Source organism: Mus musculus, chromosome 6, assembly GCF_000001635.26.
Source record: "Mus musculus strain C57BL/6J chromosome 6, GRCm38.p6 C57BL/6J".
NCBI classification, from domain to species: Eukaryota; Metazoa; Chordata; class Mammalia; order Rodentia; family Muridae; genus Mus; species Mus musculus.
In genome coordinates, this window is record NC_000072.6 from 115,877,834 (window position 1) to 115,900,140 (window position 22,307).

General features: G+C 48.3%; 1 protein-coding gene across 5 annotated transcripts in view; it reads left to right on the top strand.

Annotated features, from left to right (window-relative positions):
- Window positions 1-22,307, top strand: part of Ift122 (intraflagellar transport 122) — a 73,321-nt gene that overhangs the window by 24,455 nt on the left and 26,559 nt on the right. For 3 of the 5 annotated variants that reach the window (XM_006506799.4, XM_006506797.2, XM_006506798.2), the window contains exons 6-16: window positions 2,811-2,877; window positions 3,644-3,790; window positions 4,814-4,990; window positions 6,503-6,578; window positions 9,076-9,267; window positions 9,394-9,532; window positions 10,888-11,090; window positions 12,631-12,768; window positions 14,032-14,196; window positions 16,389-16,586; window positions 21,646-21,786. In XM_006506799.4, coding sequence (XP_006506862.1) covers window positions 3,678-3,790; window positions 4,814-4,990; window positions 6,503-6,578; window positions 9,076-9,267; window positions 9,394-9,532; window positions 10,888-11,090; window positions 12,631-12,768; window positions 14,032-14,196; window positions 16,389-16,586; window positions 21,646-21,786 — 1,542 coding nt within the window. In that variant the 5' untranslated portion in view covers window positions 2,811-2,877; window positions 3,644-3,677. The remainder of the gene's footprint in view (window positions 1-2,810; window positions 2,878-3,643; window positions 3,791-4,813; window positions 4,991-6,502; window positions 6,579-9,075; window positions 9,268-9,393; window positions 9,533-10,887; window positions 11,091-12,630; window positions 12,769-14,031; window positions 14,197-16,388; window positions 16,587-21,645; window positions 21,787-22,307) is intronic. The other 2 variants (NM_031177.4, NM_001167763.1) reach the window with 1 other exon arrangement.

The following is a 22,307-nucleotide window of genomic DNA, read 5'->3' on the forward strand; positions in this document are numbered from 1 at the left end:
CCTCTTCTCCACCTCCAGCAGCCAAGGGAGGCTAATCCTCTAAGTTGGCAGAAAGAGCTGGGCAGTGGTGGCACATGCTTTTAATCCTAGAGGTTGGGAGGCAGAGACAGGCAGATCTTTGTGAATTTGAGGCCAGCCTGGACTCCATAGTTCCAGAACAACTGAAGCTACACAGAGAACCCTTGTCTTAAAAAGAAATTGCAGAGAGACAGTGAGAGGTGATGATCTGGAGGGTGGTAAGCCATTTGAGACAAATGAGCAGTAGGGTCCTAGGGAAGAAATGATGTGTTGGATGGGAGAGCACAGAGGACTGGCTCACCCTAGCAGGGACTATTTTTCTCTAGAAACACCGCCATTTGCCTAAAAACCCTAGCACATCTTCTTGTGCTGATCTGTGTGCCTGTTTGTGGGGAATAAAATATTCCTGCTCTCAAGCTTATAACAGAGGAAGGTGGGATTTGTAAAAGCATCTTATTAAGTGAAAGTAGTTGAGCTGGGGAGATGGCTCAGTGGGTAAGTGCTTGAGTTCAGATCTCAAGTACCTCTGTCCAAGCCTACTGTGATGCTTTGTCTGAGCTCCAGTGCCAGGTCCCAGGTCCCAGAGCTTGCTGGACAGACAGCCAAGCCAAGATGAAGAGCGCTAGGTTCAATGAGAGACCCTGTCTAAAAAATAGAGAGGGATAGAGGAAGACATCTCACCATCAGCTTCTACTTCCCAGAGCAAGCATCCCCACACACACCACCATGCATACACATGCAGCCAGACCCACAGTGTCTTAATGGCACTGTGCTGATAGTTTACAATTAATTTTTCAAAAAAGAGAATTCCTATGGCTTGAGAGCCACTAAAAAAATAAACAAACATGAGCTCTGCGCCAACTCCTGAAGCAGTGTTTCTCTCATTCCTACTCTCCCGGGGAAGGAGAAAACACGGGCTCAATATGGTTCCGATGTCACTGGCAGTCACTTAGCCAGCACCCAAGGAGTAGGGCCACTATGTGCAGAGCTTGAGTGCAAATATTCCCGAGGGAGGCTGGCAGGAAGGCTCCTGTGCTGAAGGCTTCCTGCTCTTGCAGTGGAGCACAGACAGAATGCATGGGTGGGGTGGAAATGTTTGAAAAAAGGGAGGGGAAGACTGGCATTTCACAGACATTTCCCTTTTCAACCTTGCTTAGCTACAGGGACTCTGGGGACTCATGTGACTGGGACAGCTGGGAATGAAGGAAAGATAAGACGCAGTTGGGAAAACTGGGAATGAAGGAAAGATAAGACGCAGTTGGGAAAACTGGGATTGTGTGGACCACAACTCTCCGGAAGCCCAGTGTGTTTATTGTATGAAGTTGAATATAGAGGCAGTATTCTTACTTACAGCTGAGTGAAGAAGCTGGATCAAGGAGACAGGTTTAGCTAATCTCTGTCAGAGCAGTCTCAGCAGGGCACAGTCTTCAGGCCATAAACATCTGGGAGGAAAGTTGTCTTGGACATTTTCTGCATGTATTGCCAATATCCACCCATGGAGCAGAAAGGGAAGGCTCTACCATCTCCCCCAGTCTTACTCGAAGCTGTGGCATCCTTGCTTGACACGAAGCCATGCGAGATTACACATTCACCCAGGACTCCATCCACTCACGGCTTCCTCTGCTCTCTGTGGATGCACTTGGCTGTGTAAATTTGGATGTGCTCTGTATTTCACGTAGCCGTACTTCACGGCCCAGGCAGGGTAGAATTGGCTTTGTTGTCTGTTTTGAGGGCACTGGACCACCTCTGGGGATTGGAGGGAGCAAGCCTGAACTGATCCAGTGTGCCATGCGCAGTGCACAGCTCACATACAGTCATGTGCAGTGACAGAGGCCTAGAAAGGGGACTCTCCAAAAGCGCACTCATTACTCATTTTACTTTTATTAGCTTAACAACGAGTTAGGTTGTTCGATGGTGGCACTGTCAAACAAGCCTCTTGACCTCATCCCCGCTCCCTTCCTGGTGTCCTCCCACTTCGTGTCTGTTGCCCTCTCCTCCCCAAGCCTCTTGTTCCCTCTCACAGTTTCCTACTAACTTCACTGTCTGTACCCGCTGTCACACCCTTTATTTACAAACACTAGAGGTTAGGCATGAGGGCACATGGTGTCTGTCTGTCTGTCTGAGATTGGGTCATCAGTGGGAAGCTTTACAGCTTCCCTCCTGCACTTTCCACTTCCTTAACTTATATTTTAATGCTGAGTTGGTCTCTGGCGGCCATGCCCTAGCTATGAGCAGCTAAGTTGTCCTTTTCTTTGGGATTTAAGCCCTGAAGAACTTGGCTAGAGAACTTCACCATCTACCTTTTTTCTTTTTTCTTTAAAAAAAAACAAAAACAAAAACAAAAACAAAAAAACAAAAAACAGTTGTAGATTCTCAGTACATTGCAGAGCAGTGCTGTGCATTCTTCACCCAGTTCTCCTACTGGGCGCCCAGTGGGTACCTAATGGGCAGTCCAGGAACCAGGGAGGTGGGGGGCACAGTGTGTTTTAATTCTGTCCTTCAGTCACATGTGCAGTGTACCACTACTGCAGTACAGGATCCCATTCCCATACCAGTGCCTGCCCCTTGATACCCACAATCCCAGGAGCCACAGATGTGTTCTGCAGGTGTGTGGTTGCCATCCAGTATGTTGTATTCATGGATTTCTATGGTGTCAAGCCTTTGGAAGTTGGCTTTTTCTTTTTCTTAACTCAGCATAAGACCCTGGAGATTTGAGTTTTGTATGAATGGATAGTTTAGTTTTCTCTATTGCTGAATAGTCTTGCTCTCTTTTCTATTGTCTAACACTGAAGGGTTATGGTCTCCTGAGCAGAAGTCTGTGTCCAAGCACAAATCCAGCAGCAAGATCACGTGCTGCAGGTAAGTTAGGGAGGCTCTGACAATAGGCATTGTGCTCCTTTCTCTCCCCAGCAGACTCCCACAGCCTCTGATTTCACCCACAGAGAAACTGTGGTGTTGGCCAGCTGGGATAGGCTTCCCGTGTTTCCCTTTTTCCTTCTCTGGTCTCCTTGATGGGAAAGGCTGGTGCCTTTGATAACCTTCATGGGAGACGGCATGGGCGTATGCGGTGGGAAAGTCAGACAGGAACCTCTGACGTTGGTGCTAGACTCAGACCAGAATCTGCATCCTGCCACTGATAGGCCGGTGACCTTGGGTGCTTACTAAATCATGGAGCAATGGTGATAACAATACCATTTCCCGAAACACTCAAAGCACCAGCAGGCCTAGGCGCTCTATAACTGAGCAGCCTTTGAAGGCACTCTGAGATTCAACATTTATTGAATGACATGTCAAGCCCTGTTTGAAGGCTAAAAAGGCATAAGACAGTCTGTTTACTGAGAGCCCATGGATTGGGAGGGAGTTGAACTGTAAAGCAGAAAATAGGGCCTAGTCATGAGTGCAGACTGCCGTGGAGATGTGTGCACAGTCAGGGGATAGATGCCATCTGGATTAGACATTCCTGCCTTAAGTTCTCCCTGATTCCAGATGTAAGTGGCAGTCTGAGCTGAGTCTATGTCAGGAATACGCGGGAGCAATGAAACCACAGCCTGGCTGCTGCCTCACAGTTTCTACCCTCTGTGTGCTCCTTCCCACCTCCCATGCCCTCCGTTGGTTGTGTGTGCAGCTGGACAAACGATGGTCAGTACCTGGCTCTGGGCATGGCCAATGGCATCATCAGTATACGGAACAAGAATGGTGAAGAGAAAGTGAAGATCGAGCGCCCTGGGGGCTCCCTCTCCCCAATATGGTCCATCTGCTGGAACCCTTCAAGGTACCCATGGCTGGGTTTCTCCTGGCTGGCACTATTAGAAGAAGCCTTCTGAGTTCCTTTTCTTTTCCTGACATCTGTAGTTTAAAGTCCTCTCTCCCACTTCCCTGGTCTGTTTGGAACCTGGTTTTTATAAATGAAGTTTTAAAAGAGCCTATATTGAAATTTGGAATGAATCCCAGAGATTTAGCCAAGCAGATGAACTATCTAGGCCAGGAGAGAGAGAGAGAGAGAGAGAGAGAGAGAGAGAGAGAGAAGAGAGAAGAGAGAAGAGAGAAGAGAGACTTCTTCATGAACTAATTGTGCTGATCTCCCTGTGCTTCTCTTCTTGCTTCATCGGCCCTTCCCTCATGTCCAGGAGCATGCACCCACCCACCCGCCTGTTACACTGTTAACAGAATGGCACTCTCTTGAGTAATTTTTTTTTTTAATTTCCCTTGCCAAAAAGTTAAAATTAAGCCTACAAATGCCCCTAAAACCTAAAGGTCTGCAGACAGTTGGCACTACTTGCTCAAACCTCAAACTTACTTTTCTTTTATGCCATGTGACTTTGATGGTGGACTAAAAGCTCTCGCGGCTCTTTGCGTAATTCTATAATATTATTAAGCCTATCCCCACGGAGTTCTCTGAGGGTAAATTAAAGGGCTCAATTGTTTACTGTCCTAGTGTTATTTTACAGGTGGTTGCCCACTTGATTGAGGAGGCTGTTTAATTCCGTTGCCTTTCTTACTACAGGTTATTATAATTCTTCCTGAATAATTCTGTCCAGCGGAGGCCCTCCTTATGTATAGAAGGCCTTCCAAGGCCATTAGCCTACCCCAGAGTTCCTGCTGTTTGATTTTGTGGCTGCAGATGACTTTGTGGCTTCAAGCTACCATTTTTAATTCATGAGCAGCAGGATGCCCAGTGTACCTGGTGGCTGTTCTCTTCCGGGCAGGGTCCAGGGGCTCCTTGGCAGGTTTTGAAATTATAGCTTCAGTGTAGTCCTAGGTGATGTGATTGTGAACATCCCCTTACTGTCTACAGCCGATGGGAGACTATCTGGATGAGCAGAGAGAACGAGGATGCTGAGGATGTCATTGTCAACAAATATGTTCAGGAAATCCCTTCCATTCTGAAGTCAACAGTGTACAATAGTCAGGGTAGTGAGGCAGAGGAGGAAGAGCAAGAGGAAGAGGACGACAGTCCCAGGGACGGCAACTCGTGAGTGTGTCCCACAGAGTGAGGACCCTCGGGAGGGCCCAGGCCCCCACAGACCTGCCGAAGCAAATGCTGCTGAGAAACTCTTTGGCCAGGGGCAGCAGAGCAGGGGCTGGGGGATTGTTGGTGTGCCCCCACACAAGCAAAGGGACGCACCCCTGAGAGGCGTGTGTGGGTGGCAGATAGAGCAATCCTCTGAGAAGGGAGGAGAAACTGGGTAGCACAGAGGAGGACACACCTCTGTAAACTGCCGTCTCTGGATAGGCCCCTGGCACCTCTGTCCCTCTGATTTCCATGCCTGCTTCTCAGGTTAGCGTCTGAGCGAGCCCCTTCCAGCAACCTTAGACTTTCTCCGGAGGCTTGATTTACAATGCCCTGTAGGCCTACCATTCACCTGATGCCTTTTGTTGCTACATGTGTTTTCTCGGCCTATTCCCGTTCTACTCTGCCTTGCACTGGCTAGGACATATACAAAGGGGAAGCCCGCAACTTCACCCCCTTACACACCCAAGGTCCTGACTGCTGGGCAGTCTCTCTCCTCTCAGTTGATGCGGTCTGTAGGGAAATCCTTTCGGTGGCGTGGGAAAAGCTAAAGCAGAGTGTTGGGATTGGGCAATCATGTTCTAGCTTGGGACCCCTCCTCACTGTACCCCTGACACCTAAGACTGATTAGAGGAATTCAGGTTTGTGGGGTGGGAAGTGGGGTCAAAGAAAGGAAGAAGGGTGGCCCTCAGGTTCCCATCTGAGCTTCAGCCCTATTTTATCATCAACATGGTATTTTGATAAAGCCCACTGCCCACCATTCTGGGCTTGATTGGAAACTCCTGGTGTAGTGTCTGGCAGCTTCTCCTAACCCAGTGCCACGTGCAGCCTCTCTGCAGGGGCTTCCCTGGTGGCCAGGGTTTGGACTTCAGCATCAGTATGTCCATCTGTAAGCCTTCTGCTAGCATCCTCTTTACCTTCTCCACCTTTTCTGAATTCTGAATTAATGTCTGTGGCATTTTCCTCACTGTTGTCCTGGCTGGGTTTTACAGACCGTGCTGCACAGAGCATGCTTATATGGCTACTGGTGCTGCCAGGTGACTGTCAGACCCTGGGCTTAGGGAAGCAGGCATTAGTAGAGGCTCAGCCACTTGGGGAGAATTTTGTTCCAGCCTTAAGGCTGGGAAACCTCTCCCTGTCTGCATTTTGAATTGTTGGCTTCCCACCTGAGGCCTTTCTCCTAGGTTCTGGTCCTGAAGTTCCATTTCATGGGACAGATGTATAGGCCATGTCCTAACCCAGACCATTCTCAGCTAGGAGTCAGTGCAATAGCAGATCCCAGGAGGGCCAAACCTGTCTTTGGGCTGATTGATGGTTGGTTTGATTGTAACACTGGCCCCAGTATGGCTGTGTAGTACTTGGCTCCCTGACAGCCTGGTCAGAGCTTTCTTTTTCCTGTTGTTTGTTGAGCCCCTAGCCACAGTCATCAGCAGGCTGTGCCCCTTATAACCTCTTTTGTCTTCTGTTGATTAGAGAGGAACATAATGACATCCTGGCTGTAGCTGACTGGGGACAGAAACTTTCCTTCTACCAGCTGAGTGGAAAACAGGTATGTAGCACCATGCCAACCCAGCCACACACGTCAGCTGTGGTACACTCTGATGTGTGCTTCTGAGAGTGTCACCAGTGACTACACATAATCATTGTTAGTGGCTGCATAGTGAGCTTGACTTTAGGTCCTGGGCCCAGTACTTTGTCTTTTTCTTCCTCAGCTGTTCAGCACTGTGAGAAGAGACTTTAGGGACTTTCAGAAGTGGGAGAGCAAGACCCGAGCAGTAAGAACCACAGTTGGAAAATGGTGGAGCATGGGATTGAAGCCCAGATTGGAGCACTAGTTCTTTGAGAATTTCCAATATGCCTTTTTTTGTTTGTTTGTTTGTTTGTTTGTTTGCTTGTTTTTTAAGATTTATTTACTTTATGTATGTGAGGACACACCAGAAGAGGGCATCAGATCCCATTACAGATGGTTGTGAGCCAACATGTGGTTGCTGGGAATTGAACTCAGGACCTCTGGAAGAGCAGTCAGTGCTCTTAACAGGTCTCTCCAGTCCCTGCAATATGCTTTTAAGAGGACATGTCCAGGGACATGTTTCTTTCAACTAGGCCTCACTCCTTAAACTTTATCCTTCTTTCCATAATGCCATTAGCTGGGGACTAAGCCTTTGACAGAGTTTCTGAGAGTTATTTAAAGTCCAAACCATGGTACAGATGATAACTCCAATTTGTTTGGGACAGTGAAGTTATTTCTTGGTTTTGAAGTATTTTTTCCACAAGGATTGCTAAAACAAAGCCAAAGTTTTTGTCAGGCTTAGGTAACATTTGTGTAACTTTGGCTTTTTAGACATTTGTAGTTTGACGAGGCCGTGGCGTTCCTTGGTGCAGATACTGTTTTGCTGTGTACAGGACAGGCTCTTTTAGTCCCCAATTACTCCAGAGGAACTGCTACCACCATTGCTGAACGTGTAAGAAAACGGAGGTCTTGAGAGGCCACTGGTCTTAAGAACAGGTTTAGAATGTGACCACAGCTAGTTTGGGACCTGACCAGACAGATACTAGAAGTCTGTCAAGTTAGTCAGTAAGCTACCATGTAGGTCCTGAGAACCAAACCCAGGTCTTCTGCAAGAGCAGCTAGTGCTCTTAACCTCTGAGCCATCCCTCCAACTCCATATTGCCCTGCTTTTTAAAAAAAATTATATTCCGGGAATTGTAAATTGTATACCATAGAAACTAATTTCTCTCAGGTTCCCCTAAAGGCAAGTGTGGAGGGTGGGGAAGGGAGAGAAGAAGAGAGAGAGAGTGAGGGCGAGAGGTCAGGTGGTTAGCTTTGCTGTGCTCTGCTATGTATTTTCAATGAGCAGCAGCTGAGATCCTAGAACAGGTCTTTGGCTTCACCTGTGAGTCATGTGGGTCATAGCTAAAGGTTTCCAGTGGTGAGCAGAGCTTGGGTGTGAATGCTTCCTTCTAGCCTTCCTTTCTACAACAGCCCACCTCACCTACAACAGCCCACCTCACCTACAACAGCCCACCTCACCTACAATAGCCCATCTCACCTACAACAGCCCACCTCACCTACAACAGCCCACCTCACCTACAACAACCCACCTCACTTACAACAGCCCACCTCACCTACAACAGCCTATCTCAGACTCTATGCCCATCCAAAAAGGAGCTGTGTTGAGAGCCTCTTGCCTGAGGCTGTTCCCCTCGCTCAGTTTCTGCCTGCTTTGGTCACTTGTCCCTTCAGCTGGTCCTTGTAGTTGGTCTAGAGTTGATGGTTGTTACTTGGAAGAGGAGTCCGAGGCCTCAGCCAGTAGCTTCAGCCTCAATGCCATGACAGGTGCCAGGGTTTTCTTATTAGACTTTGTAGCGTTGGGAGGTAGGAGGGAAGCTTTCGGTTGTTAGGCATTGGAAATTCCTAAAAAGGAAAGAAAAGTGAACATACTAAATTTATAATTGCAGTTTAAATTAGTTGAAGGGAATTAACTAAGTTGCAGTTGGAGCTGACTCCTTCAGTGGTTTTATGTGTTCAAATTGCCTTCATTAAACTGTCAGCATCAATTGACTGCTCACTTTTACTAGATTTATAAATAGGAAAACATTTGTAAATTGACCCTAAACCTTAAAGCAAAAACTAGGTTTTTAGGGTCATTTTTCTTAAATTGAATAAAGAATAAAGGGCAGTCTTTTCAAGTGAATAAGCTCAGAACATAAACAGAGAAGAGGCTGGGGTAGGCTGACGGCCATGTGTGCTGGGTGAGCGAGGGAAAGACTCCCCGGCCTCCAGGATGGCTGAGGAGGGCTGGCTAACTTCCCAGTACTTAGGTCAGGCATGGCAGACTTTAGGGGCCAAGGGTTCGGCAGGGTTGAGGGGAAGAGTGGGCTCCAGAGGTGGAGAGGCCTGCGTAGGAGATGGAATAGCTCAGGAGAGGCAGCCCCCACCCCCTTGCCTTCCTACCGGTCTCCCTACCCGGCTAATGTTGGCGAGGAAGCCCTTCCTGGTTGTGGTTGTAGACTGGTCTCACTTGCTGTATGTTCTCTTTCCTCAGATTGGGAAGGATCGGCCACTGAACTTTGACCCCTGTTGCATCAGCTACTTCACTAAAGGAGAGTACATTTTGGTGGGAGGTTCAGACAAGCAGGTATCTCTTTTCACCAAGGATGGAGTGCGACTGGGGACCGTTGGGGAGCAGAACTCCTGGGTGTGGACCTGTAGAGTGAAACCTGACTCCAATTATGTGGTGAGTAAGAGGAAGTTCACCCTGCAGAGCATTGCTAGAGGAGGCCCCAGGCAGCCAGTGCTCCTAATAGGTGGAAGGGAGATGGCTCCTCCCCTCAGCCTAGATTGACAGCTCTCCTGTACACAGGTGGTCGGCTGCCAGGATGGCACCATCTCCTTCTACCAGCTCATCTTCAGCACAGTCCATGGGCTCTACAAAGATCGGTATGCCTACAGGGACAGCATGACAGACGTCATCGTGCAGCACCTCATCACAGAGCAGAAAGGTAAGAGGCAAGCTTGCCCTTGCTTATAGACACTAGCAAAAGGGGTGAGGACTGGGCTAGGGACAGCACATTCGAAATAATAGGAAATATCTCCCCTGGCCTTGCTTTAGCTTCTAGCAGTAGAAGGAGGATGAAGATCTCTTTGAGGATCTAGCAAAAGCAGTAAAACCTGTTTTGTTTTTTAAAAGCACCAACTCTTTACATTTTACAAATAATTCCATGGTGTAAAATGGACTCCATGAGACATGGAGGCTGACAAGTCAGAGTTGTAATGGCTGATGTGCATGAGGCTTTGTGGACATTTACCCATATCTGTCAGAGCCACTTTGGCATACTTTCCCCTCAGCCTCTACTCACTTCTTGGTGGTCCTTCTACTAGACTTGTAGGGGCAGTAGATAGGCTCAGGCTTTGTCAGGGGATCTGGGATCCAACCTCGCCCAGTCTAAATGTGACAGTTCCCTTCTGTTCACATAAATAGCTCTGCAGCTGAAAGAGGTCAAGTTCCACTCAGCGGTGTCCATCCCTGGATGTGCTGAGCACATATGCTATTTGTATGCTGCTGACCAGATATAGCCAGGTGGCTTTGCATAGGGGTTCCAGTTGGGGACCACCCTGTAGATTCAGGATGGCTTCTTTTGTCCCTGCCAGGGTAGATCTATTTTGGAAATTCCATCTAGGTGGCAGGAATGTAGCCACTGGGACAGCTCAGCACATCCTCCATGGTGTTTACCCCACTTGGTCTGTAGAGAGGCAGAGCTTGCCACATAGAAGTCCCTGTGGTCGGGAAGGTTGCAGGGGTGTGGCTGGCTATGAGATGTGTCATTTTGGTGGGCTCCCGATCACTAGGGGCCTTCTTTGCTGTGCAGAATGAGTCTAGATGTCCTCAGCCATGCAGGACAAGTGTCGGTAGCATTGACTGCTTGACCGCTCTGTTTCTCCCTGAAATGGTAGCATATGTAGCTCTGCACCCCACTCAGCACAGAGGCCTCCATGTGGCAGGTGCTCTGGGGAGAGTTGTTAGCAGACTGACCTAGTTTTACTCTTAAGTGTATGTCTGAGTGCCTGCATGTCTGTGTGCCATGTGTGTGCAGTACTTGAGGAGGCCAGAAGAGGGCAACAGATCCTCAGGAACTGGAGTTAAGATGGATACTGGGAATGAAACCCAGGTCTTCAGAGAGCAGCAGTGCTCTTGAACACTGAGCTGTCTCTCCGGCTCCCGTTAAAGATTTTTGTAACGAGAGTGTGTCACTTTAATTGTCAGGAGCATTAAATAAATAAATGATGGCTTTTAATTTCTCTGCCTTTCACCTTACTTAACAACCTTTTGCTAGAGTCTCTTTTCCTCCGTTGACAGTTAGGATTAAGTGCAGAGAGCTTGTCAAGAAAATTGCCATCTACAAAAATCGATTAGCTATCCAGCTGCCAGAGAAGATCCTCATCTACGAGCTGTACTCTGAAGACTCGACAGACATGCACTACCGGGTAAAGGAGAAAATTGTCAAGAAGTTTGAGTGCAACCTGCTGGTGGTGTGTGCTGACCACATCATCCTGTGCCAGGTGGGCAGCTCATCCCTCCTCCCCCAGGGCAGGGCTCTACCTCAGGGAAAGAAGATGGTCACAACTCAGTGGCCGGTCCTTGGCATCTAGCTGAATCTTGTCTTTAGAGAGATGAGGTCTGCGGATGGGATGACTGTGGACTCTGGAGCATGTGGCTGCACTGGCATTAGGTGTGTTGTAAAGAGTCTCACGCTGCAGCTTTGCTTGGAGATAGTGCTTTACTAAGTTGCTCAGGCTGGCCTCAAGCTCACGACCCCCAGTTCACCTCCTGAGCTGAGGTGAAGGCGTGTGTCATACCTGTCACTCATCTAGGGTACATTTTCATAAGTGCAAGTTTTACCTCCTAAGAGAATTCTCTTCTTTCTTTCTCTCTTTCTCTCTTTCTTTCTTTCTTTCTTTCTTTCTTTCTTTCTTTCTTTCTTTCTCTCTCTCTCTCTCTCTCTCTTTCTCTTCTCTTTCTTTCTTTCTTTCTCTCTTTCTTTCTTTCTTTCTTTCTCTCTCTCTCTCTCTCTCTCTCTCTCTCTCTCTCTCTTTCTCTTCTCTTCTCTTCTCTTTTCTTTTCTTTCTTTCTTTCTTTCTTTCTTTCTTTCTCTCTTTCTTTCTCTCTTTCTCTCTTCCTTCCTTCCTTCCTTCCTTCCTTCCTTCCTTCTCTTGAGGCACTAGGAATGAACCCAGGCCCTTGCCTACAGTAGGACAGCCCTCTGCAGTGGAACCATATCTCCAAGCTTCTCTCCCCACCACCTTTTTTAAGACTAGGTTTTACGAAGTTTACCAGGTTGTCCTTGAACTCATTCTGTAGCCCAGGCAAGTCTTGAACTTGCAATGCTCCTGCCCCAGCCTCCAGAGGACTTGGAACTATAGATCTGTACCACCAAAAAAAAAAAAAAAAAGTCTCTAAGGCAGTGGTTCTCAACCTTCCTAATGCTGTGACCCTCTGAGACCATTTCTCATGTTGTGGTAACCTCCAACCATAAAATTATTTCTATGCTACTTCATAACTGTAGTTTTACTACTGTGAGTATCTGGTATATGCAGGATATGCATACCAAAGGGGTCATGACCCACACATTGAGAACCACTACTCTAAGAGGGGTTTGGTTTGGTTTGGTTTTTCAAAAGGAAAGTTTTCCCCCAGTCATAGATCTCTAAAAGTCCCTAGGTCAGTGCCACGAGGAGTTTTGGAAAGACTACTGTGGGTGCACCTGATCTTTCCAGGCCTGTTAGAAAAGATAAAAAGGAAGACCTTGTTTAGGAGCCATTCTAGTGTAAAACTAGTATCAAAACCTGTGTGAGGGTCCCAAGCCTCTTGCCACTTAGGGCTGCCACAATAGAGAAGAGTTGTGGGGGATTGGTGGCCTGCTGCTGGCTCTGGAGGCCCATGTTGAAGATGGCCCCTGAGGCGGCTTGTGGTGGATTGGTGGTGGCAGGGTCGGGGAAGAGCCAGCGTTAGATCACCACTGCTGGTGTAGGACGGTTTCCCCAGGAGGGCTGCAAGCACTCTTTCTCTGACCCTCCACGCTGAGCTTGGGATGTCTCCTAGGAGAAACGGCTACAGTGCCTGTCCTTCAGTGGAGTGAAGGAAAGGGAATGGCAGATGGAATCTCTCATCCGCTACATCAAGGTGATCGGTGGCCCTGCTGGAAGAGAAGGTCTGTTGGTAGGCCTGAAAAACGGCCAGGTGAGTCTTCCTGCACTACCATCGAGCTTGCTGTCCGGGCAGGCACGGGTTTCCTGTCTGGGATGATGTGCTATGGGTTGTAGACAGCCTGGCGTTTGCTTTCATAAAGACAGCTCCAGGCCAAATGGCTGTGGCCCTCAGACTCACAGCATGCTCACCCCTGGCAGAGTGGGTGCCATGGCTTTCAAGCTGCACGTAGCAGGGATCAGTGTGCTTAAGGTCACCCCGAAGGTGGGATTTGTTGGAGACACAGCTTTAGTGGATTGCTGGAGAGGCAGGCGGAGATTGTGCACGAGGTCAGAGCCTTATTAGGCAGTGCCTGGATTAATCAGTATTCCTGTCTGGGGCCTAGATGCTGCTAGTCCTTAGGGTGTTACTAGAACCAAAAAGGAAACTGGACTGTTTGGACAAATCGATTAGGAAATCTAGGCTACAAGAAGTTGAACAGATTCTCTGTGTGTTCATCTACATTCTTTGCTTAAAATAAGAAACTTCTATGTGGGCTACATAGAAATTTGAAAGTGAAAATATAACTGCATTAGCCTGAGAGCCAAGCTGTGTGGCAGATGGCTGTGGCTGAAGCTTGTCAGGTCTTTGCTGGGGACGGAAGTTGCGGAGCATGAGCTCAGTAGGAGCTGACAAGCAGCGGCACCCCAGTGCGGGATAGTCTGCAGCTTCCTCAGTCAGCTGTCAGGTCTCATGGGAGGCTGAGAGCATGGCTTTGGGGTCAGGTTAACCTGGGACCACATTCCTTCTCACGCGCTGTATGGCCCTGGGCAGATAGATGAGTTTGCCTCTCTGAAGCTCAAGTTGTCCAAATAAGGACAATACTGTTTCTTCCCAGGGCTGTCAGAAACAGGGATGTCAGTGAATGGCAGCTGTCACCATCAGCACCGTCATTATTACTTTATACCAGATGTCTCCCCTGTGTTTACAGTAGCCCTTCCTGTGTTAGTGTATGACTCCTCTACCCTGCAGTTTAAGCAGTATCATTAAAAATGTCTCTAGTTCACACAGACATTAGTCAGTTTGGCATGTCTCAGGCCTGTTGTTGCTTCAGTGACCTCCTATGAACCATGCTTTTGGACTCTTAAGGATGGTTACCCCCCCCCCTTTATTTAATGAGTCTTTTCTCTGCACACAGCTTCTGGAGGAGTTAGTGGGTGTTGTTCTTGTAGAACACATGGGATGCCAAGAGTCTGGCAGTGGTCCAGGGTCTGGTTGCCGTGGTAACTCACACTTATTTCTCTGAAATTTCGCCAGATCCTGAAGATCTTTGTGGACAATCTTTTTGCTATTGTCCTGCTGAAGCAGGCCACAGCCGTGCGCTGCCTGGACATGAGTGCCTCCCGGAACAAGCTGGCTGTGGTGGATGAGAATGACACGTGCCTGGTGTACGACATCCACACGAAGGAACTGCTTTTCCAGGTGGAGTCCTGGATGGAGACACAGTCCTCAGAACAGGGAGCAGTCTTGAGTCTCCCAGTTGTGCAAGCCCTGTCTGGGAGGAAGAACAAGGGCCTGGGACCCAGCACAGGAATAGATTCTGAAAAGCCCCAGGGACAGGGTAGCTGGGCCAGCCTCTTGCACTGGTTTCCTTCTCAGGAAGATGGGCAAGTAACCTCAGTTTCACATAGCCATAGCAGTACTTGAGTGGACAGTGACAAGTCTGATGGCTATGTTAATGTGTGGTGGTGACTTTTTTGATAAAGTCTGTGAGTCCCTTACCCAGGACTGCTAGTTGCTACCAGTGGCCTAAGGCACACACATGTAGAAGCTCACCTAAGCTTACTCCACAGAACACTATAGCACAATAGCTGCATGGATCACTGGGAGTGGGCATTGTTTCCACAGTCTTTGGTCCTGTGGCTGAAAGAAGTGTGTCACTGAGCAGTCCAAAGACTGTGCCCATCACCTGGCTGGCTTTCTGCCACACTAGGGCTGTTCTTGGCTTCTTTGGGGCATTGTGAGAGGTCAGAGCTAATTAATGTGAAGTGAGGACCCCCTGAGATTGGAGCCTTTGTTCTCTGGCTTCTCCTGCACGGTTTCCCGACATCATAGATAGACATGGGTCCTCTTCCAAGGCCCTCCTTGTCCTTGGCAACAGAACCAGCAGGGTAGAAGTGTCTGGCTTTCCTCAGTCAGTTGGACGGGGCTACATGTCTACCAGTAGCCCAAAACGACTTCAGTTATTATCACATCATGGCACAGAGGAAGCAGAGGGTTTAGGGAAAAGAACCTGCATTCACAGACCCCTGTGAGTCTCAATCTGGCTAACATGAAACTACCTTTTCCTTCCTTCCTTCCTTCCTTCCTTCCTTCCTTCCTTCCTTCCTTCCTCCTCTTCCTCCTCTTCCTCTTCTTCCTCCTCCTTTTTTTTTTTTTTTTCTTTTGAGACAGGATCTTTCCGTAGCTCAGGCTAGCCTCCAGGTGAGGATGAACTTTAGGATGCTCCCTTATCTCCACTTCCTAAGTACTGGGGCTAGAGATGTTATATTATGCTGAGATCAAACCCAGGACCTGTTGCATGCTAACTAAACCACATTCCTTCCCCATGCTAACATGAAGCTAGAAGTTACATTCTCATAGACTTGCCACAGGAACAACCCAGGAGCAAACAAGATGCTACTGCGTGCTCAGTGCTAGGCATAACTAGCCCTAAATGGTGCCCTTCTCCCCAGCCTCAACACTACACTGCCTGGACCTGGAGGTGATTAGAAGCCCCTCAGTGTGTCCTGTGTAGAGAGAGGTTGAAAGGTGCATGGCCCTTACTGCAACTTCTCTGGAGAGGTAGCCAAGGTGGCTCTCAGGACTTACCGGGAGGCACAACCTTCCTAGTCTGTCATCCACTGTGTTTGCCCCTTCACATGGGAATTACCAATATTCCTCATTAAAACATAGTCTCTGCTGAGGGTAGAAGACTCAGGGCAGGGAGGACTGAGTCGCTGTTGGTCCCAGGCCTCTAGAGTTGAGCAGAATCCTGGTGGAGAGGATACCTCCTGGTGTCACTGTGGTTTTAGTGTAAGAGTTATACATGCAGAGACAATGTGTTATTTTCTAATTTTGAAAAGAACTCCCCATTCTTTTGCTTATTATAAAAAACAATGGAAGTTCATGACCAAAGAAACCAGACTAGCAACCAGAAGAAAAAAAAAAAAAAAAAGAAAATAGAAATTCTTCTCAGTTCTGCTCACCCCAAAGCAGTCACTGGTGATCTTCAGGGTGAGCCCTTTGCGCCTCCTTCGCAGGTAGGTAGGAACGTATGGAAGTGTGTGCACATACACATACACTCCTGCTGGGAAAGGAACCCAGCCTCTTACCACAGAGCAGCACCTCGCCTGCTTCCTTTAACAGAAATGGGATCCTACCATGCTCCATTTCCACTTACTGTGGAGTGATTATAATATGGAGGGGATAATTTATTTTGAAAATATCACATATCCAAAAATTCTATCACTCTACCAGTACATAGAGGAGTTTGGCTCGTCCCTTCTTTTCTGACCCCCTTCCCTCTTTCTCTTCATCCTGCTGTCTGTACTTGAGGGCCACCTAGGCTTTAAGAACAGGTTGGGGTGAAAAGTGCGAGTGTTGTCAGAGCCTCACAGGCCTTTATCCCTCAGGAACCGAATGCTAACAGCGTGGCCTGGAACACGCAGTGTGAGGACATGCTCTGCTTCTCTGGAGGAGGCTACCTCAACATCAAGGCCAGCACCTTCCCAGTGCACCAGCAGAAGCTGCAGGGCTTTGTGGTTGGCTACAACGGCTCCAAGATCTTCTGCCTTCATGTCTTCTCTATGTCTGCCGTGGAGGTGCCACAGGTAAGCCTGTGCCTGCCGCTCCTCTGCAGCTCTAGGGCACACAAAACAGAATGGTCAGACCCTGAGACTGGCACTAGGAGCAGCAAGGAGGAGGAGGAGGGAGGTGTGGAGTCCGTGGTGTGGACTTGGGTGTTTGTGTGTATCCATGTGTTTCTGGAGAAGAAGATCGGCCCCATTGTCTTAGTTAGGGTTTCTGTTGCTGGGATGAAAAGCCATGACCAAAAAAGCAAGCTGGGGAGGAGAGGCTTATTCAGTTTATAGTTCCACATTGTAGTCCATCACTGAAGGAAGTCAGGACAGGAGCTCAAACCAGGCAGGAGCCTGGAGGCAGAGGCTGATGCCAAGGCTGTGGAAGGCTGCTTCTTATAGCCTAGCTCCCCAGGGCTTGCTCAGCCCGAATTCTTACAGAACCCAGGATACCAGCCTAGCACTGGCCCCACCCACAATGGGCTATGCCCTCCCCCATCAATTATCAAGTAAGAAAATGTTCTCCAGGTTGGCCTCAGCCTCATTTTATAGAGGCATCTTTTTCAATGGAGGTTCCTCCTCTCAGGTAACTATAGTTTTGTGCCAAGTTGACATAAGCCTAGGCAGCACACCTGTTCATTGGCCCTCTTTTCTTTCTGATCCCCTTGCATTGTGTTAGTGGCAAGCCCACAGAGCATCAGTGCGTAAGTGGGAACGCTGTGTGGACAGGAGAACAGGTACAGTGGGCACTGACTGAGGGATGGGACCCAGAGATGGCACATGGGGTCCAGCATAGTCTCCTGAAGAGAGGGGAGACCAGCTAGAAACCACAGGAGACAGATGGGAAAAACAGACAGGAGAACTCAGACAGCACCCCTGCTAGTTATAGCTGCCTGTCTGCTTGTCCGTAAAGTGAGAGACATTCTCACCAAGGCAAACACTAAGGAGAAACTTGAACCACAGCATCCTATCTTCAAGAGAATATTTTATTGTTTTAAATGTGTGTGTATGTGTGCATATATGCATATGTGTGGTGCACATGAGGACAGAAGAGAGCTGGAGTCACAGGGGGTTGTGATCCACCTCACATGGGTGCTGAGAATGTGATATGGGTCCTCTCTTAGCCACAGAACCGTCCCTCCAGACCCCAGGCATGTTACTGTACTGACTGTACTGACTATGGACCAAAAGCAAGAGAATGGAGCCTTTAATCAGTTTGTGCCATCATCTGTTTTAAAATGTGTTAAAGTTTGTGTGTGTGAGCACCTATGATCGAAGGTCCCAGAATAACTTTTGGCATTGTTTCTCCCGTTGTTGGTTCTGAAGGTTGGACTTAGGTTGTCACACTTGTGCAGCAAAGTACTTTTACCTTTCAGCCATCTTGCCAGCTCCTGTGCCATCTTCTTTTAACATGACATTTAGCTATTCCAGGCTCATCCCCTTGACGAATTATTGACTAGCAATCTGACCTAGCAGTGTGGTTGACACCTATCTATAATCTCAGCACTTTGAGGATGGGGCAAGAGGATTTCAAGTTTAAAGGTAGCCTAGGATACATCACAGTACTTTTTCTTAAAACAAAAAACAAAACAAACCCCACTAACAACAAAGACAATTGCCCAAACCAAGCACCCCACTTACTAATCTGCCATTTTGCTCAGCAGTCAGTCTACTGGAAACGCTGTGCCATGTCAGTGAATACACTTACCAGGATTTTCAAACAGGAAGACAATTGTAGGCTCACATCTGTGTGTGAGAAGGGACAAGAGATTCCTTGTATATGTTGCTCAATTCCCCTTAGGTAGTAATGTGCAAGACTGTAATGCAGTTGTTCCTTTGCTCCACCGTGCAGTCTGGAGTACCTTCCTGCTGCAAGCCCCCATGCCCTCCCTGCTGTGTACCCAGCTTTGTTTGTAATGAATGCAGCTCTTCTATCAATGACAGTCCATAGCTTACTCCACCGGCACCTACATTTATATTACTTACAGCCTTTTTGTTTTTCTTTGTGTGTTTTGGAAACAGGGTCTCAGTATTGGTCCAGGCTGCCCTGGAACTCTGTGTGAACCAGGCTGGTCTCAATCCCACAGCAGTCTCCTCTGTCTTTGCCTCAGAGTGCTGGGATTAAAAGTGTGAGTCACCAGGCCTGGCTGCCCATAGCTTTTTACTCTTGCAAATAGTGGATATCTTCCTTGTGTATGTCCTGACATAGTACAAATTCCAAGAACTGAAATTGCTGGGCCAGAGGCCTTGTCCATAGAAAGATGTTCATATGTTCTAGACTGCCTTTCCTCTAGAATGCTGTTGGTCTGCCTGCCTACATACACCTGGCCTGCAGACTCTGTCTTCTTCTTCCTTGGAGCCATGGAAGCCCTTGCTACTTGTTGCTGCAGGGCTTTTCTGCAGTAGTGTCCACATCAGCTCCTGCTCCTTACTGAGTATTCAAGCAATGGCAGTGAAGTCTGATGGGAATGAACAGTGGGAAAAAAGAGTGTGAGAGATGGGACGTGTGGTGGCAGCTGAGGACAGCCTGCCTGTGTGACTCTCCGTGCTGTCCTTATCTGCTCCGCAGTAGCATCCTAAACCCAAGCACCACATCTGCTAGGAGCCCACTCTTCCTCATCTTGCCAAACAGGCTTTGCTTATTAAAAGGTTTTCTCCCTAGACTGCCATCCTAACCTCAAAAATAAATGCAGTTGCTGCTCCTTGATTCTAGCCAACCAAGAGGAGCCAGAGGGTCTGCTGGGGCTCCTTCTGCCAGAGCCCCAAGAGTCAGTAGCCAAAGTCTCTGTTGGTTGCAGCAGCCTTCCTGCTGATGCAGCAGGCCAGAGCTGCCAAGCATTGGGAAAGGCGATCTGGAGACAAAGGCTGTTTATCTGTCGCCTTGCCTCTAGTCTTCTTGTGGTTTGGGCCTCCAGACCAGGCAAAAAGCCCCATTTTTGCTCTTGGGATTTTTGGTTTCCTTTCGAAATTTGTATCATCTTGTGCAAGAACTGGTGTGTCCGAGCTGCCAAGTAGAGCAGTAAACCTGAGTTGTGCTCCATGATGTCATGCTTGGAATACAGCAGCCAGATAAGGGTGTGCTCAGAGGGGACTGGTTCATTAGTATGCTTTTCAAATCCTCATTCAGGTTGTACCTCTCTGCTGTACGATCAGCTGATCTTGTGCAACGTTTTAATGTTCCCTTGTCATGGAGGAGGTTGGTTGTCACAGGAAGTTCTGTAGTTTGGAGCCCTGGTTTTGGATTCTGGTTCTGTAACCTGATCCAGCTGCATCCTGAACACCGTATCTTCCTCTTTGAGGCCTCATTTCTTTTCTGTGCAATAGGATCATTGGGTTTTGTTTTGGTTTTGTTTTGCCATGTTGCTCACATTAGTCTTGAACTCCAGGGCTGAAGTGATCCCCCCCCCCCCCCCCCCCGAGCAGCCAAGATTCCAGGCTTTGCCACTGTGAAATGGGGTTAATTACACCCGTTTTCAGGTTTTGCCTGCCCAGATTCCTGTTATTATTCCTCCTTATTACAGACAGTCGTGAAATATCAAAAGCCACAAAACAGAGCTAAAGTGGACCAGAGGAGTCTAGAGAAGAGAGCTCATTGTGAGGGCAGAGTAGGTGGGATTTGGGAAGGCGTAAGGAGATGAGGACGCCTGTGTCCAGGAAGATGGGTCCTTTGCCCTTTTCAGAGTGCCACTTCAACCCACAGAAGCCTAGCCTGGCAGAGTCTCAGCTGCTCCTAGTCTCGTGGCCCACTGCCTCCCTACAGTAAGAGGGGAAGTGTATGGTGTGTTACCGCAGGAAAACAAGCCCCTGGGAATAACTGTGCCTTGCTGTCAGAGGTAGATCAGCTTGAAAGGAAAAAGGTTTCTTTTAATTCTGAAGGGGGGCAAAAGAACCAGAAATGTCAAAGATAAAGGCCCCAAATGGAGAAGACAGCACTTCCGGTTTCACATTTGAGAACCATTAGTACAGGGGTACTGGCTGATTGATCTTTACTGCCCAGGAATCCGGCAGGGAGACAAGGGTCCCTGAAGCGTATTGACTGGCCTCAAATCTAGACAGGGCCTTTATTGCTACAGATGCCAGGCCCAGCTCAGCTCTAGCCTGATGTGTATGCATGTGTTCTCTCTCTCTCTCTCTCTCTCTCTCTCTCTCTCTCTCTCTCTCTCTCTCACACACACACACACACACACACACACACACACACACACGACAAGAAGGAACACAGGACCAAGAACATCAGGTCACCTGTTGCTTTAACCTCAGGTTCTTAGTTTGATAGGTCTGTGTCCTCCGACAAGTGAGGTCTGCTCCAGGAGTCTCCCTCTCCTGGGGTGTTCTCAAAGGTAATCACACTTCCTTACACAGGACTCTTTGGACAACTGCAACAGTCTTTATACTCTTAAAAAAGAAGTCACTAGGGAATGCTTGTAGATATTCTCAGCCAGGCATCTTGATCTTTAGCACTAGAGACTGGTCCTCAGAGTTTTCTGGGCTGTCTGGAGCAAACTCCATATCCGTGCTCCTTTCAGACATAGCCTTTGAGAAGAGGCCATCCCAGATCTCTCCCTTCTGGTCAGTGAACTTGTTCCTCTGGCCTGGTGGAGGAACTGCTGGGAGTGACTAGAGCCCCGCTGCTGCCACAGGCTGAGCAGGGCTTCACCCCAGAGACCCACATGGAGTACAGCACAAGGTTTATCTACACAGAGGCCAAGGACAGCTGAGACTCCTTCTCTTGGGGCATGAGGAGAGCTTCCAGGAGGGGCCTGTTAAGAGAGCTTTAAAAAGCCAAGTAGGCATTTTCCATGAGGGGTGGGAGGGTGGGCAGGGTAAATCCTTCCCAGAGAAGATGATATATTAGGGTTATGTAGACCTAGGAAAGAGGAAGGCAAATGACAGCCAAAAGTGTGTGCAGAGAGCTCAGCAGGAGGGGTAGCAGAAAAGAAGGTACCCAGGTGGCCAGGGCGAGGCTGCAAAGATGCTGATTGATGGCAGAAGCTTGAGGTAGGTGTTTCTGGTGATGTCACTGTGAACATCTGGTTGTAATCTGACTCGTTGACTACTCTGAACTATTCTCTTTCTCCCTGAAACCCTGCAGTCCGCTCCAATGTACCAGTACCTCGATAGGAAGATGTTCAAAGAAGCATATCAGATCGCTTGCTTGGGAGTGACAGACGCTGATTGGCGTGAACTGGCCATGGAAGCTCTAGAAGGACTAGAGTTTGAGACGGCAAGGAAGGTATGCACTTAGTAGTGTGAGCCAGAATTTGGTCCTTGAAAGGGTCCCTTGAGGCAGAAGGTGCCAGTAACACCAAAGGGGCAGAAAGTGACTCTAATGGGCTCTGAAGTCTCCTCAGTCTCCCCTTTCACAGTGGTGGTAACTACCCTCCCGGGGTTGTTTTTCTGGAGGGTTCTGGCAGACAAGGACCTGTTCTCAGGAAGCTGGGAAGATCTAAGCAGATAATGCCAGTAAAACATCTGGTTGATTCTGGCTGCCAGTCTTGGTAGTAATCATTTATGTAAAGAACCTAGATAAAGCCTGCTCATGGCAGCCATTTATTAATGAGGTAGCTCAGGCTGGCTTAAGCGCCAGCCATTTATCACACCACCATTGTTCTTAGCACTGGCTTAGTGCAGAGGAGATGGTCAGGCTCTCTGATTCCCACAGCAGTGTGGCAGTGTCCCCATACCCTCTTGACATGATTCACAGTGCTACTTTTAGTTTAGCCAAAAAAAGCTAAGGAAATGGTCAAAAATATT